Below are 18,661 nucleotides of genomic sequence, written 5' to 3'. Positions count from 1 at the left end.
CCTAAGCTATAGCTTGTTTAGCTTATACGTAAATCCGACACTGGTTGCGAGGGAGGTTTGGCAGGACTGTGGAGCTCTTCTACAAAAGAAAATGATAGAAAATCCTTCTAGATTTAGAAGTCCAGCAAGTACTTCTTGGCCTGCATATCTCAGCACAGAAGACATAACACAGGGTAAAATTATTACAAGCAGCAATCTAAAAGCAAAGTTTTCTTCTCTGTGTGCGTGTTCCCGAGACATGTGAAGTTACAGCGCAGAAAATACGTTAGGAAAAGCTGCTTGGATAGAAAAGAGATGAAGCCAAAATGGAGACCAGAGCACAAAGGACATCATCTCTGTTCCCCAATATCCCAGAAACCTTTTCCTGCACACACGGATTGCTTCCTTTTAAACCTCCCCCTTGCTCACAACTAAACTGTATTGGTATACAGAAGGTGATGAGATGAACACTTGGCAGTTTTCCATTGTTCTTAGGGCGTCTTGTGAAGGTCACTCAGAGCTGCGAACAAATTATCTTTTCTACCCTGGTACATGGTTTCAGCTTGACTAAAGCCTTGCCAAGCCTTCTGATCCCATGTTCCAGTATGGGATACAGGCAGAAAAAAACATTTCTGCCTTTAGGACAGGCCTTTGGACCTGCTTAAACCATGAACCAGAGTTCTCTTGACGAAAGTTTGCTTCCCTCCCAGCCCCAAAATTCCTGATGTGATTGCCTCCATCAAACTGTTTTTTTCGCGCCATAAGACGCACCTGACCATAAGACGCACCTAGTTTTTAGAGGAGGAAAACAAGAAACAAAATATTCTGAACGCAACAGTGGGTGCATGATTTTTTTTGGTGCAGTCTGTAGCCATGGACATGCTATGTGATCTGATGGTGAATTTGGGGTGACCCAATGTAAAAATCCTGAGGATCCATGGGCTTTTACCTCCCCCCTCCCAGGCAGCCCCCTTATCGCTAGCGTCCCTTATCTCCCTCCCCGATCGCTTACCGATCAGCTGCTTCCTTTCAACACTCGCTTCCCTCTTGTATTCCTTAGTGTCTTTTCCTTAGCTGGAGCAGTTTTTTGCTCCTCCTTTTCTTCTAATTTCTCTCTCTCCTCTCCTTGCAAGTTCGCTGTCTTTACCTCCTCCCCTCCCAGGCAGCCTCCTTTATTGCTAGCGTCCCTTATCTCCCTCTGATCGCTTGCCGATCAGCGGCTTTTGTTTCAACACCCACTTCGTTCTTTCAAAAAAAAAGCATGATCTGCTTTTCGCCCCTGGGCAATTCGGCTCCAGGGACCATGCATTCGCTCCATAAGATGCACAGACATTTCCCCTTACTTTTTAGGAAGAAAAAAGTGTGTCTTATGGAGCAAAAAAATATGGTACTTGCCCTAAAAACTGAGCTCATTAACACCAATCAGTGGTGCCCACAGCTGTGCTTTGAGAATGGGAGCCCAAAGAGGTATTAGAAAACTTGGCTTTTCTTGCCCTAGAGTTTTTGGAACAAATGGGATGTCTGGGGCCAGTTCTGAGGGCAAATCTCTCTTACATTCTGATACTTCTTCTGAGTCCATGGTCCTCATTCCCCCAAAAGAAGGGGAATTGGAACCTGAAGTAGTCACACATTTCTGGTTTTGGGAATCCGAAATCATAGAATAAATTTGCAACAGAATCTGATGATATTGGAGTTATCTTAAAAATACATGTAATCCTGTAAGGATCAAAGTTAGAGTTTTGGGGCTTGGGAGATCTGGATCCCTATTTAGCCACAGAGTGAAAAGGTTGCTTTCTGAACACAGAAAATCCATCTTGAAATATTCAGCCAAACTATCTAGTTGTGCCAAAAAAATGTTGCTGAGGTAACAACTCCCGTCTGGATATATGGTGACCTTTCAATAAACTCAAAGTGTGTGAGAGGGGGGAGTCTGTTTTGTAATTTACAGCCAGGCAGCCTCTTCCTTTCATAGTTAAACTGGCAAATGCTGGGGGGCCGGGGAATATATATATATATATATATATATATATATATATATATATATATTAGGGCAATGCCTTGCTTTTGCCCTCTGTTGTTCACTGTGAAAGCCTTTGGCCATATAGAATAAATTTAATGGACTGATTGCCACAGGCAAAGGGATATTTACAATTATTTTTTAAAAATGGGGAAGGGGGTATTACCCTTTGTAATAAGCATTTTTCCCCTTGCAATTTTTCAGTGGACAGTTTTTCCCAGCGAGAAATCGAAGAGTTCCTCAGAGAAGCAGCTTGCATGAAAGACTTCGATCATCCAAATGTCATCAAACTTCTGGGTGGGTCACCCAACAAGTGGCAGTTGTCAGGGACAAGATTTTATTCATAGCACAAGGCCGGGGTGTGGGTGGGTGTCACTATCTCTGTGGAGGCCTAAGTAGTGGCTATTTTGTCTGATAAATCAGAGTTGGGGAACATCTAGCCTGCAAACCAATCTGGCTGGGGTGAGGAGGGATGCTCAGTTTGGTCCACCAGGCCGTTTTCCCTGAACCATGCGCAGGATTTAATCTCCGCTCATAATCTGATGAGCAGAGATTAAAGCCCCTTGCCTTCTCCCTTAAGTAGGTGGAGACCAGGAGATTTGAAGCGGAGCCCTCCACTCCCCATTTTCACCAGATAGATGCCTTGGGATCCTTGGGATGAAGTTCTGCTGGACCAACCCCCCATTCAAGTTTTCCAGCAGACATTTGTTGAATGAAAGCGCTGTGCTGATTTTATTTCCATCCCTTCTAGGTGTGTGTATAGAACCAAGTTCTCAGCACGTCCCCAAACCCATGGTGATTCTCCCGTTCATGAAATATGGAGATTTGCATAGCTTCCTCCTTCGCTCAAGGCTTGGAATGGGCCCACAGGTAATCAATTATTTGGGAGAGAATTGCCTTGTTGGTAGGACAGAAGACTGGGAGTCTGTCCAGAAATGTGATAATAGCTTGTATTGCTCATAGAACCATAGAGTTGGAAGGAAAATAATAATAATAATAATAATAATAATAATAATAATAATAATAATAATAATAAAATTATTTATTTATTTATTTATTTATTTATTTATACATACCCCGCCCATCTGGCTAGGTTTCCCCAGCCACTCTGGGCGGCTTTCAATTAAAATACAACAATCTATTAAACATTAAAAGCTTCCCTAAACAGGGCTGCCTTCAGATGTGTTTTAAAAGTCTGGTAGTTGTTTTTCTCTTTGACACCTGGTGGGAGGGCGTTCCACAGGGTGGGTGCCACTACCGAGAAGGCCCTCTGCCTGGTTCCCTGTAACTTGGCTTCTCACAGTGAGGGAACCGCCAGAAGGCCCTCAGCACTGGGCCTCAGTGTCCGGGCAGAACGATGGGGTTGGAGACGCTCCTTCAGGTATACTGGACCGAGGCCATTTAGGGCTTTAAAGGTCAGCCCCAACACTTTGAATTGTGCTCAGAAACGTACTGGGAGCCAGTGTAGGAACTCCAAAGGTCATCTAGTTTAACCCCCTGCAATTCAGGAATCTCAACTAAAGCATCCAACACAGTCATCCAGCCTCCGCTTAAAAACCTCCAAGGAAGGAGAGTCCAGCCACCTCCCGAGGAAAGGTTGTACTGCTTGTATTGCGAGAGAGAACAAAACCCCTGCTTCCTCCTCCTAAGAAATGAGGAGATCCTCATCCGGCAACACTGTCCAGTGCAGGAAAACATTTAGAGGCTTGATCTGAATCCTGCTATGCCATTTCAGTGTATTTTTAGCATTGCTTTTCTGCAGCTGAGAAAACAAAACAAAAGGCATGCTGTGCCACGCAGAAAGCAAAACTGTTTTAAGGAGGGGGAAAAATACAAGTTGTCTGTGGTTCCATGTAAAAGGGGGGGGGGGTGAACAAATGAAGATCTTTAAGAGATATGCAGTGCAAACCTATGTAATAATAATAATAATTTTTATTTATACCCCGCCCTCCCCAGCCAAGGCCGGGCTCAGGGCAGCTAACAAGCAATAATAAAAACAAGTTGAATGAATACAACTTAAAAACAAGGTTAAAATACAACAATTAAAATATTGAAACATTAAAATATTAAAATGCAGCCTCATCACAGGAGGAGAAAGGAAAAAGAAAAATGAAAGAGGGTGAGAGAATCAAATTGGCTCCAAGCCAAAGGCCAGGCAGAACAACTCTGTCTTACAGGCTCTGCGGAAAGAAATCAGATCCTGCAGGGCCCTGGTCTCATGAGGCAGAGTGTTCCACCGAGCCGGAGCCAGTGTTGAAAAGGCCCTGGCTCTGGTTGAAGCTAATCTAACTTCATTAGGGCCCTGGACCTCTAGAGTGTTGCCATTTATGGACCTTGAGGCATACCAGGAGAGGTGGTCCCGTAGGTACGAGGATCCTAGGCCGTGAAGGGCTTTAAAGGTCAAAACCAGCACCTTAAAGTTCCACTGTGTTCAGTGCAGCTTATTTCCAGGAAAGTTTCCGCAGGCTGCTATTCTGAATCCCGTTAGTCACCTGCCCGTAGTCACATGACTGCACCAGCACAGGAGCTTAAGCCACAGCCACACAAGAATAACATCTCCTATAAAGCAATCTTCACCATCCTTGGGTCCCCAGATGTTGTTGGACTACAACTCCCATCATCCCTGACCATTAGCCATGCTGACTTAAGGACGATGGCTGTTGTAGTCCAACAATATCTGGGGCCCTAAGGGCGGAGAAGGCTTTATAAAGACACAAGGGCTCCATCAAAGGTTCAGCGGCCAAATTCAATAACTGGAGGGATACCGTTTGGCAAGAGAGGTTCATGGAGGCATCAGTGTGGGGGACAGTGGAGATTAAAGGTAGACTGGCCCATGAACCTCTTCTCACCTCTCACAATTGCCTTGGATGGATAAAGGGATGTTGCACTCTGGAACTTTAAGCAAACAGGTACTTTTGCCAGGCAGAATGAGTATTCAGATCAGTTTGCTTTGTCACTTGGTTTGGAACGGGCTGGGACTTCATTCTTGTTGTGTGCATCTGCTGAGCTACTGATTCCTGACCTTTGAGTGTTGCCTACTTATGTTGCACTTGGCGAGATATAAAGGCCACAATCTTGCCAGACAGAAGGAAATCTGATGTCTGTTCAAAACCCCACTGATGCTAAAGTCCAGTTGCAAGAAATATGACAGCTTTCTGGAGGATTGTTCCTGTAAGTGACCAGGCTGTGGTCCTCCTTGTTAGTGTCAAAAATGGATGGACTCTTATCCTTGTACTGGAACAGAAGAGAAAGGCTTTAATTGTTCTGGAGACAAGGTCTCTGGAAGAGATGGCTGTCCTACGTTTTGTGGCGAAAGCAGTTCCGTAGTTTACACAAAGGAGTCCTATTGAAACAGGACAACCCACTGAAGGGCCTTTCAGTGGAAAGCAAATCGTCACAATAGCTGACGGTGCTCTTTTTGGTGATAAACGAATGGCTTAATTTGATTTCTCGCATTTATTTCACTAAAGAAAATATGGAGGGGAAATGAACCCTGCTATAAACAAATGATGATTCTGTCCAGCAGCTGCAAACAAAGGAGTTGTTCATAACTAAGCGTATGAATCTGCGTGAGCTGCAAACAAGTGGAAAATTAAATGATGCCTTTGCATGTAATTGGGAATAGTCAAAGAGAGCTTTATCCTGCCTGCCGTTGTGCTGGAATGGAAAATGGGGGCCACATTTCTCCCTCTTCTAAAAGGAGCAGGATGAATTTCATTTTATCATTTACTGGAGCCCAGCTCTGAAGGAGCACGTACGTTCAGCACAGGGTCAGTGAGGAGCTGGCTGGGGAAGAGGTTTTCTGTTGTGCAAGGAATCCTGAGATATATTTTGTCGTCAGTTCGCTGAGATACAGTGTGGTGTAGCGGTTAGAGCATCGGACTAAGACCTGGGAGAATAAAAAGGGGAGACTAAGAATCATGTACACCACCTTCAGCACCTTGGAGAAAAGGCAGAATATAAATGGAATATATAGATAAGTACCTGATAGATAGATTGATAGGTAAGGAATTAAGAAAATTCATGCTAGCCAGGGCTGATAGAAATTGGAATCCAGGAACATTTGGAGGGGCACCCTTGTCCTAGGAAATGTTTAGGGAAATGTGTTTTGGTTGCTCTTGAACGGGTTTTCTTTTATCCTTGTAAACAGCCTTAAATCTTTGATTAAAAATGGAGGTTTGTTAATTTTCATTACAGTGGTACCTCTGGATGCGAACGGGATCTGTTCCGGAGCCCCGTTCGCATCCTGAAGTGAACACAACCCGTGTCTGCGCGGGTCGCGATTCGCTGTTTCCGCGCATGCGCATTATGTCATTTTGAGCGTCTGCGCACGCGCGAGCGGTGAAATCCGAAAGTAACGCGCTCCGTTACTTCCGGGTCGCTGCGGAGCGCAACCCAAAAATGCTTAACCTGAAGCTACTTCAACCCGAGGTATGACTGTATTGTTGTTGTTGTTGTTGCTGCTTGTTAACAATACGTTGAATTCATTACGATTTTTCATCTCTCCTCCTCTTTCCCAGTATGTACCACTGCAGACCTTGTTGAAGTTTATGATCCATATTGCTCTAGGAATGGAATACCTCAGCAACAGGCATTTCCTCCACAGAGACCTGGCTGCTCGAAACTGCATGTGAGTTTCTACGTTCCTTCCTTCGACTCTTAATAAAACAGTCCAGCTTCAGTCTTCTTTCTGGGTTTTGCCACTCCAGAAAGAGGAATGAAAAGTGAATGTTAATCTTGCTATGAATCTGCAGGTTTGAGTAAAAGTCAAGCAGAAACTACTTTATTTCTGAATTTTGGAACATCTTTTTAGGAGCAGATTCAGAATAATCATGCTGGAACTTCAGTCTGCAGTTGCGGGGAGCGTTCAGATTTGAATGTTCTATCGGAGGCAAAAAGGCTCCCTGCACTTAGAAAACTTGCACATTAAAGAGGAATCCTTCTCCCAAGTTTGCAAATTTTCTGTGGCCTGGCCTAGATGAACCAGTTACAGAGCCCAGATCTGAGAATCTGGGTTGCCACCGAACTGGTGGAAAGTGATGGTGGGAAGTGGTCTCCACTTCCTAAACTATTTCCATTCAAGCTGGTCATGTGACTTTAAGAACTGGTGCCAGAGTCTGCTTGTTTTCCTCTCCTTTCTGTATCCCTGTTTGCTTTGGTGTAGTTTATTTTAGACTGTAAGCCTGCAGGCATGGACTGTCTCTGATCTTATGCAAGCCTCTCTCAGAGCCTTTTTGGCTGAACTGCAAGGAAGAAATGCTTCAAATAAAAGGATATGCCCAAAATGTGCCAGAATCTGGATCAGGTCTAGCCCAGGTTTTCCTAGCTTTTCAGACTGCTGCCTAGCAATTTGTTGAGGCAGCGATAAAAGATCCTAGCAGGCCTCACCCAACAATTGCAGCTTGTTTGGGGCTTAAAGGGGGGGGGGGCTTTTATTTTCTGCAGCTGCCTGGATCCAGAACAGGCATAGGCAAACTCGGCCCTCCAGATGTTTTGGGACTACAACTCCCATCATCCCTGACCACTGGTCCTGTTAGCTAGGGATGATGGGAGTTGTAGTCCCAAAACATCTGGAGGGTCGAGTTTGCCTGTGCCTGATCCAGAACATATTTATCTGTGGACCTGTGCAATTTATTTTATTTTGTTTTCTCCAATTTGTAGATAGCCTTTGACTGTGTAAATGTGGTCTCAGGGTGGTTTTCGTCGATGCACAAAATGCAATCGTACATAAAATATAAATTAAGAACATACCAATTAAAAAAGGCAAACAATGGAGCAACAGCATGAGAATAATAAATGGGTAGATTGATGGGAATCGTGGCAGGAGACCTCCCATCAGTGCAAATTATTATTTTGGAAGTGTTTGTGAGTCATTTAAAAGGTGCATCCAAGCTATAAAATTAAAGGCCTAATTTAACCCTCAAGGGCTTTCCCAGGGATTGTGGTTTTGTGAGAATGCTGTGAACTGTCTTATTAGAAATCCCTAATCCCTTAATAGATCTTCATTTTCCCAGGGGTTCCTTGTGGGAAGGACCACATGGATTTCAAAGCTACACCATCACCATGCCTTTTGTCTTTTCCAGAAGCCTGCACATAATATTACATATTTCAGTTGCCTTTGTCCTTTTCACATGAATCTGTATTAATGCTACTTCATATTAATCAATGGGCAGGTTACGGGACGACATGACTGTGTGCGTGGCAGACTTTGGCTTATCCAAGAAGATTTACAGCGGCGATTATTACCGGCAGGGGCGCATCGCAAAGATGCCTGTGAAATGGATTGCGATAGAAAGTCTTGCCGACCGCGTCTACACGACAAAAAGCGACGTGGTACGTAATGGGAGGAACATTCATTTTGGTTTGCATTTTAATGCGCACCGATGTAATTCAGGCTTCCTGAAACATTATGCAAAATGGAACACAGCGGTTCTTTGAAAGTTGCCCTTGTCTGAATTTTGCAATGCACCTCTCCACTCCTGTCACCCAAAGAAAGTATATATCAGGGGAATGTATGCATAAAAATGAATATATTGGTGGAAATAATATACACAAGTATGTTTTATTTGGAGCAATTAGTCCCCAAAAGTGTATACAGTGGACGCTCGGGTTGTGAACATGATCCGTGCAGGAGGCACGTTCACAACCCGTAGCGTTCGCAACCCACAGCGCCACTTATGCGCAGGTCGCGATTAGGCACTTCTGCGCATGTGCAAAGCGCAGTTTAGTGCTTTTGCGCATGCGCGAGCGCCAAAACCCGAAAGTAACCCGTTCTGGTACTTCCGGGTTCAGCACGGTGCGCAACCCGAAAACGCACAACCTGAAGCATCTGTAACTCGAGGTATGACTAATAGGATAAATGCACCCTGAAATTCGCAAACTGGTGCGGAAAATGTAGCAAACTGAATACTATATGAGATTGGGGAAAACGAGAAATTCATGCAACATCTATCCATTCATTTGAACTGAAAAAGTAGCCCTTATATACTCGTGTCCGTTTTGACGCTTGCCTGTGCACCTAGTTCTGATGCAGCAGAAGTGCATCTGATGAAGTTGACAACACCTACAACCCGCCCCCCCCCCAAATGTGAGCTTCACTGCATTTGTACCAAGCACAAATAGAATTTTCAAACAATGTATGAGGGAACAGAGCCCAATCCTAGCTTCCTTTGGGCATCAGTCTCACCAAGTTCAGTGAGATTTATTCCCAGGTCAATGTGTTTAGGGTTGCACTTTAGGAGATAATCTTTCCCAAGGTATTCTGTAACGCCAACTAAATATATGTTTATCTCTGTGTTCCCTGCAGTGGGCTTTCGGTGTTACAATGTGGGAGATAGCGACCCGAGGGATGACTCCGTACCCAGGAGTGCAGAACCATGAAATTTACGACTACCTCCTTCATGGGCACAGGCTGAAGCAGCCAGAAGGCTGCTTAGATGAGTTGTAAGTATTTTATCTCACTGCAGTAATAATGCATAGGAAGCACTGTATATACTCGAGTATAAGCCGACCTGAATATAAGCCGAGGCACCTAATTTTACCACAAAAAACTGGGAAAGCTTATTGACTCGAGTATAAGCCGATTCACCACACCACAAACCTCCTGGTGGGCCGGAGTGTGTGTGTGCGCGCATGCACATGCGCACACGGCAGAGGGGGCTTCTCTCTCCTCCCCAGCCCCTCCCGTCCCCCTCCCTACCTAGGGTGGTGCCAAGGGGCAGAGGCTGGTGGCGACAGTGGTGGAGGAAGAACAAGCAGCCCAAAAGGTCTGATTTCAGGCTGCTCGTCCTCCGCTGCCGACCGCGGCAAAGGCGGAGGAGGGGGAGGAAGGAGCAGCCCGAAGAAGAAGAAGAGTTTGGATTTGATATCCTGCTTTATCACTGCCCGAAGGAGTATCAAAGTGGATAACATTCTCCTTTCCCTTCCTCCCCCACAACAAACATTCTGTGAGGTGAGTGGGGCTGAGAGACTTCAAAGAAGTGTGACTAGCCCAAGGTCACCCAGCAGCTGCATGTGGAGGAGCGGGGAAGCGAACCCGGTTCCCCAGATTACGAGTCTACTGCTCTTAACCACTGCACCACACTGGCTCTCAAGTATAAGCCAAGGGGGGCTTTTTCAGCATAAAAAATGTCCTGGAAAAGTAGGCTTATACTTGAGTCCAGCATTGGTCCAGCATAGTATTGTTTGTGCTCACTCGCAGTGGCTCTCCAGGGTTATAGACAGGGGTCTGAACCACCCCTTCCTGGGGATTGAACCTGGGACCTTCTGCATTCAAATCAGATGCTCCACCACTGAGCTACATACAGCCCTTCCCTGTAATTTGGCTGAGATTCTGCAGTAATGCAAAAGACAATGGTTTGCTCAAGACAATTGTCACTGCTGCAGTCTGCCAGCTTGGGAAGCTGGAAGCTCTGAGGTCTGTTTGTTTCTTCCCTTGACCTTCACCACCACTCCTGATTCCCAGCATTTTGAATGCTTTGTCTCCTGTATGTTTCTGAGTATTATGCGCCATACATATAAAGGTAAAGGGACCCCTGACCATTAGGTCCATTCGTGACCGACTCTGGGGTTGCGGCGCTCATCTCGCTTTATTGGCCGAGGGAGCTGGCGTACAGCTTCCGGGTCATGTGGCCAGCATGCCTAAGCTGTTTCTTGCGAACCAGAGCAGCGCACGGAAACGCTGTTTGCTTTCCCGCCGGAGCGGTACCTATTTATCTACTTGCACTTTTGACGTGCTTTTGAACTGCTAGGTTGGCAGGAGCAGGGACCAAGCAACGGGAGCTCACCCCGTCGCGGGGATTCAAACCGCCGACCTTCTGATTAGCAAGTCCTAGGCTCTGTGGTTTAACCCACAGCGCCACCCACGTCCCTACATATACATGGTATTATATCCCATTTTTGACCACTTGGTCCTCAAAATGCAACATTGGGGCATCGTTCTGCTATAGCTCCTCCTCCTTATAACATCTCCTCCTCCACTATGTTGAAGGATCCTCATGGTGAAGGGAAGGATAAGGAGTCTAATAAATAATAAAGAGAATTCCTCTCCAGTACACACCCAAGTAAAATTAAAAACCATTCCCAGAGCTATTTTATTTGTCTTCCACCTTCCTTCTTTCATGGAACTCAAAGGCAGCGCACCTAGGACTCCCAATCAAGCACTGGCCAGGCCAAAAACACCTTAGCCTCAGCAGGTGGCTGCACCACCTCAGCTCAGACTCATGTCAACATCAGCAACCATAATTTATTACTGATTAGAGCAGAGTTTCCCAAACTTGGGTCTCCAGTTGGACTACGATTCCCATCATCCTTAAGCTAGCAGGACCAGTGGTCAGGGATGATGGGAACTGTAGTCCAAAAACAGCTGGAGACCCAAGTTTGGGAAACTCCGGATTAGAGAGAGAGCCTCCATTGTTCTCTCCACTCCAAAGCATTGTTCCCAAGGCACAGGTGTATTTGCTTTTACTGCTGCTGTTTTGGTGAGACTCTATTGTGTTTTTTAATTGCTTTAAAATTTGTAAGCCCCGGCAGGAAGAATTTTGGCCAATAAATCTCTAAAGCAAACAGAACGTGCTTCACTCCACCCTGTTCCTTTCTACCTCAGGTACGAAATAATGTACTCTTGTTGGAGGGCAGATCCCGCGGAGCGGCCCGTCTTCTCCGAACTCAAGCTTCACCTGGAGAAGCTGTCGGAAAGTTTGCCCGCCCTCAGCGAACCTGAGGACGTAATTTATATTAACACCAGCCTGATGGAGGACAGTGTGGAAGAGCTGACAGAAGACTCCGAGTTTCCCCGGATAGACACGGACCTTGACCCTAACCACATCATAGAGTCCTGTTCCCAAAAACCAGAGACCACTGTGGTCACCGTGGACGTCCATGACAGCAATGGGATGGGGGACAGATACATTTTGAGCGGGGCTAACGAAGATCACCTCAGCAGCACGAGGAGATCAGAAGAGGAAGATACCCCTTTGCTGCAGCACACACCCTCACAGAACGGACTGCTGTGGTCTCAGGCCAGCACCCTTCCTGTCGGGAGCACGTTAGCCGGTGAACTACTGTACGCGGACGACTCTTTGGAGGACTCTGAGATTCTGCTGTGAAAGAAGGAGCAGGACATTCCGAGCTCTTCAGCCAGAAATGTTCTGAATGGACTTGTCTTGCCCTTGCCATGCAAAGCCAGCCCTGTGTAGCAACCTCTCCAAGCCTTGTGTACAGCATGTGATTAATAGAATGTTCTATCTCTCTGTTTTGTATAATACGGTATCTTTATAGAGATTATATTTTAATAAACAACACCCCCATTAGGACGGTCTCTTTGCTCTTTTCACGGGGTTTTGGTCTCTCTCTCTCTCTCCCTCCCTCCCTGTTCACTATGATATGGTATTGCCTACAGATTGTCTTCTGGCTCCTTCCACAACTTCTGTCTTATCCACACCAAACATGGTGTTAACATATTAAGGTTGCCATATTTTGAAGAGCAAAAAAGAGGACACATTTGCCGACTTCTGCTTTTAACAAGGGATCGCTGTGACGACTCTACCCATGGAAATGAAAAAGAGGATGTATGGCAATCCTGTTTTCTGTTTAAATAGCAAGGAAAGGGCTGTGCAGTGCTAACTTGGTTCTCAAACGTAATCCATTGCAGATGTCCGTTTGACTTCTGAAATGTTTGAAAGCCAAAGTGTGATTGGTGCAGGCGCCCCAGAAACAATAGCCGACAGCCACACCAGGCGTTCAGCTTCCGAAAAACGTTCGAAAGCTGGAACACTTACTTCCGGGTTTTCGGCATTTAGAACCAAGGTGTTTGAGAACCTGGGTACCGTGGTAATGGATTTGTATTGAATGCAGAAGTTCCCCAGGTTCAATCGACGGCATTTGCAGGTGGGGCTGGGAATATCCCCTAACCAAAACCCTGGGGATCCTCTCCCAGTCAGTAGGAGCTAGACAGTATAAGGCACTTCTTACCTCTAGCAAGGGTTGGGGTTGCTTCTGCAAAGGAAGACAGCACAGTGACTACATGTGTGAGCTAGAATATCCCTCATTCAAAGCTCACCTCCGTCACAAACTCATTAGAAGACCTGTCCCATCTAAAGCATGGTAATTATAACAGTGGTCTGTCTTACAGGGTGGTTGTAAGTTTTACTGAAATAAGATACAAAGTGCTTTGAACATTAGGAAGCATGGTTGCATTTTGTAGTTAAGAAGACAGTTTATCTCTCTAGAGCAGGGATGGTGAACGTGGCGGTGCTCTCTAGATATTACTGGACATCTAGACTGGACAGCGGGTGGCGCTGTGGTCTAAATCATTGAGCCGCTTGGGCTTGCCGATCAGAAGGTTGGGTGAGTTCCCATTGCTCTGTCCCAGCTCCTGCCAACCTAGCAGTTCAAAAGCATGCCGGTGCAAGTAGATAAATAGGTACCGCTGTGGTGGGAAGCTAAATGGCGTTTCCATGCACTCTGGCTTCTGTCACGGTGTCCCATTGCACCAGAAACAGTTTAGTCATGCTGGCCACATGCTGTCTGGACAAACGCCGGCTCTCTCAGCCTGAAAACTGAGAGGAGTGCCACAACCCCATAGTCACCTTTGACGGGACTTAACCATCCAGGGGTCCTTTACCTTTTACCTTTTTAAAGGTAAAGGTAAAGGTACCCCTGCCCGAACGGGCCAGTCTTGACAGACTCTGGGGTTTGTGCGCCCATCTCACATCTATAGGCCGGGGGCCAGCGCTGTCCGCAGACACTTCCAGGTCACGTGGCCAGCGTGACAAAGCTGCATCTGGCGAGCCAGCGCAGCACACGGAACGCCGTTTACCTTCCCGCTGGTAAGCGGTACCTATTTATCTACTTGCACTCGGGGGTGCTTTCGAACTGCTAGGTTGGCAGGCGCTGGGACCGAGCAGCGGGAGCGCACCCCGCCGCGGGGATTCGAACCGCCGACCTTTCGATCGGCAAGCCCTAGGCACTGAGGCTTTTACCCACAGCGCCACCCGTTTACCTTTTTACTGGACTACAACTTCCATCATACTCCACCATTGGTGATGCTGGCAGGGGCAGGTGGGAACTGTAGTCCAATAGCACTCTGCTCTAGGGACGTAGATCAGTGCTCTACAAGTTGGGAGCATGTACCAGAATCTCCCAGCATGGGGCAAGGAGCGAGGATCTGAAATGCTAGCAAAGTTTGTATTTCCTATAACACACAGTGGAATGGGAGAAGAATTCATAGAATGGTAGAGTTGGAAGGGACTCTGGGGGCCATCTCAGCCAACCCCCTGCAATGAAAGAATCTCAGCCAAAGCATCCATGACAAATGGTCTTCCAGCCTCTGCTTTAAAACCTCCAAGGAAGGAGAACCCACAACCTCCTGGGGGAGAAACTTCCACGGTCGAACAGCTCTTGCTGTCAAAAAGTTCCTCCTGTTGTTAGCTGGAATCTCATTTTTCGTTAAGAAGTTTCAGCTAGAACAGGAATTGGGAGCCTGTGGCATTCCAGATACAGTGGTACCTCGGGTTAAGTACTTAATTCGTTCCGGAGGTCTGTTCTTAACCTGAAACTGTTCTTAACCTGAAGCACCACTTTAGCTAATGGGGCCTCCCGCTGCCGCCGCACAGCAGGAGCCCGATTTCTGTTCTTATCCTGAAGCAAAGTTCTTAACCTGAAGCACTATTTCTGGGTTAGTGGAGTCTGTAACCTGAAGCGTATGTAACCCGAGGTACCACTGTATTGTAGGACCTTGACTGTGCTCATCCCTGACCATCGGTCCTGCAGGCTGGAGCTGATGTGGGGGGGGTGGGCTCTTAACAACATCAGGAGGGGCACAGGTTCCCCATCCCTGAACTAGGAAATAATTTGGAGGTAAGCATAGGCAAGCAAAACCACCATAGTGGAGGGAAATGGCTGCGAAAAGTAAAGCAGTAGGGCAACAGGAGCTACCACAATGTTCATAATATACTAGTAGAAAGAGCCTGGGGAACAGAAGATGATTTTAAAAAATAGGATGTGCAAAGCTGGTGAGTGGCGCAATCATCCTCATTTCCTAGGATAAATCACATGAGGAAATCTCTGACATAAGTCCCTGAAAAGGCCTTTAAATACTAAAAAGGTAAAGGTACCCCTGACCATTAAGACGACTCTGGGGTTGCAAGCTCATCTCGCTCTATAGGCCGAGGGAGCCGACATTTGTCCACAGTCAGCATCCAGGTCATGTGGCCAGCATGACTAAGCCGCTTCTGGCAAACCAGAGCAGAGCACGGAAACACCATTTATCTTCCTGCCAGAGCAGTACCTATTTCTCTACTTGCACTTGACATGCTTTCGAACTGCTAGGTTGGCAGGAGCAGGGACCAAGCAACGGGAGCTCACCCCATCGTGGGGATTCGAACCGCCGACCTTCTGATTGGCAAGTCCCAGGCTCTGTGGTTTAACCCACAGCGCCACCTGCGTCCCTACATATACATGGTATCATGTCCCATTTCTGACCACTTGGTCCTCAAAATGCAACATTGGGGCATCGTTCTGCTATAGCTCCTCCTTATAACATCTCCTTCTCCACTATGGTTCCAAACCATCTTTTGCTAGGGAGGCCCTGGCACCCTATGTTACTTGCAGTTTCAGTTCCCTACTGGTGGAGCACTTGTGCTCTTCAGCAAAATGGCAGATTTTGGGAACTCTGGCAGGCTGTACGTCCCCTGACATAGAGGCAAGGCAAGGATGAGGCAATATTGCATGAGTTGCCACCTTTTTATCTTCCTTCCTGGAGGATGTCATACCTTAAGATCTTAATATAAATCACATACTGTTAACAAATTGCACATAACAAATTGTCAAATCATATTCATTATTTTTTTTCCTCCCCCCTTCAACCCCCCCCCGAGACTTCCCTGAGCTCCTCTCTCTGATTTCTCAGCACATATTACTCTCTGCATGTTATAAAATTATACATGTCCTTACATTATCAACTAATAAATTTGTGTATGTTTATTCAAAACCTGCCAAGGAGCCCAAATCATTTTGTTGTCTTTTTAGATAAGTTGTAAAACGCTCCCATTCTTCCTTAAAGTCACAGTTGTCCTTGCCCCGCAATTTGTATGTCAATTTAGCCAACTCTGCGTAGATCATCAATTTTTCTTGCCACTGTTCTTTCGTTGGGATTTCCTCATTCTTCCATCCTTGTGCTATCAAGACTCTTGCCGCTTTTGTAGCGTACATAAATAAGTTCTTTGTTTTTCTTGGCAGGTCTTGTCCTACAATCCCTAACAAAAATGCTTCTGCTTTTTTTACAAGTATAAGTCACATGCTGTTTTTTTTACTTAGTGATGGCAGATAGAAACAATAGAATCTTTCTAATACTATGTTTAAAGCAGCCATTCTCCAGACTGCATCTTCCAAGTAATTTGCAGCTCACACTTGAAAGCTAGTGAGGAGGGTGATTTTTTCCTACGTCCACTGATTTATCCTGATAAGAGTGGCACCAGACGTCAAGCTACCATGACATAATGCAGCTTGGCTTGCTCTAAAGGGGTCTCAGGTGAATGGCAAAGCATCCGCTTTGCAAGCAGAAGGTTGTGAGTTCAATCCCCAGCATCTCCTGGGAGGACAGGGAGAGGGCCTTACCCCAAACCCCAGAGAGCTGCTGCCAGTATGTGCAGACAATACTAAACTATATGGACCAATGGTGTGACCCAGGATTCGAAAGAAACCTATGTTCCAAAGTACCTACGTTTCCTTGCCAAAGGTAATACCTCTTCACTGGAGACGTAAAGGTAAAAAAAAGGTAAATGTATTTCTCTTTCGTCCTAAGGTTTACTGCCCCCACCTCCTTTTCTTTACTGAACCTATGGCTTTTGCTTTTGCACTGGCGGCGCTTTTAACTGTTTCTACAGCAGATGGTGCTAGAGGTCAGGATAAATGAATACTTTTCTTAATCGTTGCAATCAGATGCGTCTAGCCTGTTAAAATCTTGATAGTGGGGTCTTGTGCTTTGGGAATCCTCGACAATTTTGCCCATACAAATTATCAAGATTTTGTTTTGTGCAAGAAGGTTGGGGGATGACGACAACAAAATGTTGCAGCGTATCCACAGAGAGTGGTGGCACAGCATGTCCTGGACTCCAGCCAACTTTCCTGCCTACCATGCTCACCTTGAGGACACACTAGGTCAGGGGTGCGGAACCTTAGACCTATGGGCCAAAGGGGATCCACACAGAGTCCCAGAAGCCACACACTTCTTGAGTGCTTTTGCCTGGAATGTGTCCTTGAGAGGTGTGTGTGTGTGTGTGTGTGTGTGTGTGTGTGTGTGTGTGGTCTAAACCACTGTGCCTCTTGGGCTTGCTGATTGGAAGGTTGGCAGTTTGAATCCCCTCAATGGGGTGAGCTCCCGTTGCTCTGTCCCAGCTCCTGCCAACCTAGCAGTTTGAAAGCACCAGTGCAAGTAGATAACTAGGTACTGCTGCGGAGGGAAGGTAAACAGTGTTTCCATGCACTCTGGTTTCTGTCACGGTGTCCAGTTGCCCCAGAAGCGGTTTAATCCTGCTGGCCACATGACCCAGAAAGCTGTCTGTGGACAAACGCCGGCTCCCTTGGCCTGAAAAGCGAGATGAGCGCTGCAACCCCCTAGTCACCTTTGACTGGACTTAACTGTCCAGGGGTCCTTTACCTTTACCTTTTATGTGCAAAAACCTCTGAATTCTTTTTGCATGGCTGGAATATAGCTTAGTATACAAATGTGAATCTATTGCTCCAAGCACTTCTGTATCTAGCCTGCCCATTACAGTCATACCTCAGGTTACAGACGCTTCAGGTTGCACACCGTGCCGAACCTGGAAGTACCGGAGCAGGTTACTTCTGGGTTTCAGCACATGTGCAGAAGCACTAAATTGTGCTTTGTGCATGAGCAGAAGTGCCGAATCGCGACCCGCATGTGTGCAGATGCTGCGCTGCAGGTTGCGAACGCCGTGGGTTGCGAACGTGCCTCCCGCACGGATCACGTTCTCAGCCCGAGCGTCCACTGTACTATGACCATCCAGTGAGGTCTGTGGGGGAAGAGGCTCCTTTGCCCCCAATGCCAGAGATATTGTTGGCGAGAATAAGCGAATGTCTGAACAAGTGTCAGTTTGACACCCACTTCAGGGACAAATATCAAATCTGAAGGTGAGGTGGGGAAACGGATGATGTGGTATGATCCTGACTGGGGCGCTCCAAGGCTGCTTTCCTTCCAAAATTAAATGCTTGAGCTCACTTAAACAAAACAAAACAACCCACTATGAATAATGTAATGTGTACTTTGGCCCTTAGCCACTTCCCTGCAACAGCAGATTAATACTGCAGAGAATGATCCTGGTCTACCTTACAAGGTTGCCGTAAGGATTGCTGAGCTAATTTTGTCAAATGCCAGATGAATGCAAAATAATAATAATCCTTGCGAGCCAAAACAAACAGGAATCTCCAACCTATTAAAGGAAACGTGAGTGGCACCTACTGATCCTGACTACTTAAACGCTAATGTTTAGTGTTTAGAGCTCTTGGCTTGGGAGGGCAGGTTATATATCTAAATAATATCCTAAATTATGGGCCACTTTGATTTTTTTTTTTAAAGTCATCCTATTTCTCTCTCACACACAAGTTTTTGACTGTGGTGGGGAAGAGGCGACTCATCGTCTTTGA

The 18,661-nt window shown here is 46.3% G+C and overlaps 1 protein-coding gene across 2 annotated transcripts in view; it reads left to right on the top strand.

The window, feature by feature from the left end:
* The window catches only part of MERTK (MER proto-oncogene, tyrosine kinase), a 50,591-nt gene extending 38,285 nt beyond the window's left edge, over positions 1-12,306 (top strand). For both annotated transcript variants that reach the window (XM_083494229.1, XM_083494228.1), the window contains exons 14-19: positions 2,201-2,293; positions 2,748-2,866; positions 6,517-6,626; positions 8,170-8,329; positions 9,303-9,439; positions 11,601-12,306. In XM_083494229.1, the coding sequence (XP_083350355.1) occupies positions 2,201-2,293; positions 2,748-2,866; positions 6,517-6,626; positions 8,170-8,329; positions 9,303-9,439; positions 11,601-12,102 (1,121 nt within the window). In that variant the 3' untranslated portion in view covers positions 12,103-12,306. The remainder of the gene's footprint in view (positions 1-2,200; positions 2,294-2,747; positions 2,867-6,516; positions 6,627-8,169; positions 8,330-9,302; positions 9,440-11,600) is intronic.
* The last annotated feature ends 6,355 nt before the right edge of the window (positions 12,307-18,661 follow it).

The sequence above is a fragment of the Podarcis liolepis genome (assembly GCF_965112155.1).
Source record: "Podarcis liolepis genome assembly, chromosome: 3".
Lineage (NCBI taxonomy): Eukaryota > Metazoa > Chordata > Lepidosauria > Squamata > Lacertidae > Podarcis > Podarcis liolepis.
Note: the sequence above shows the minus strand (reverse complement) of the source record. Positions and strands in the feature narration are given on the sequence as shown.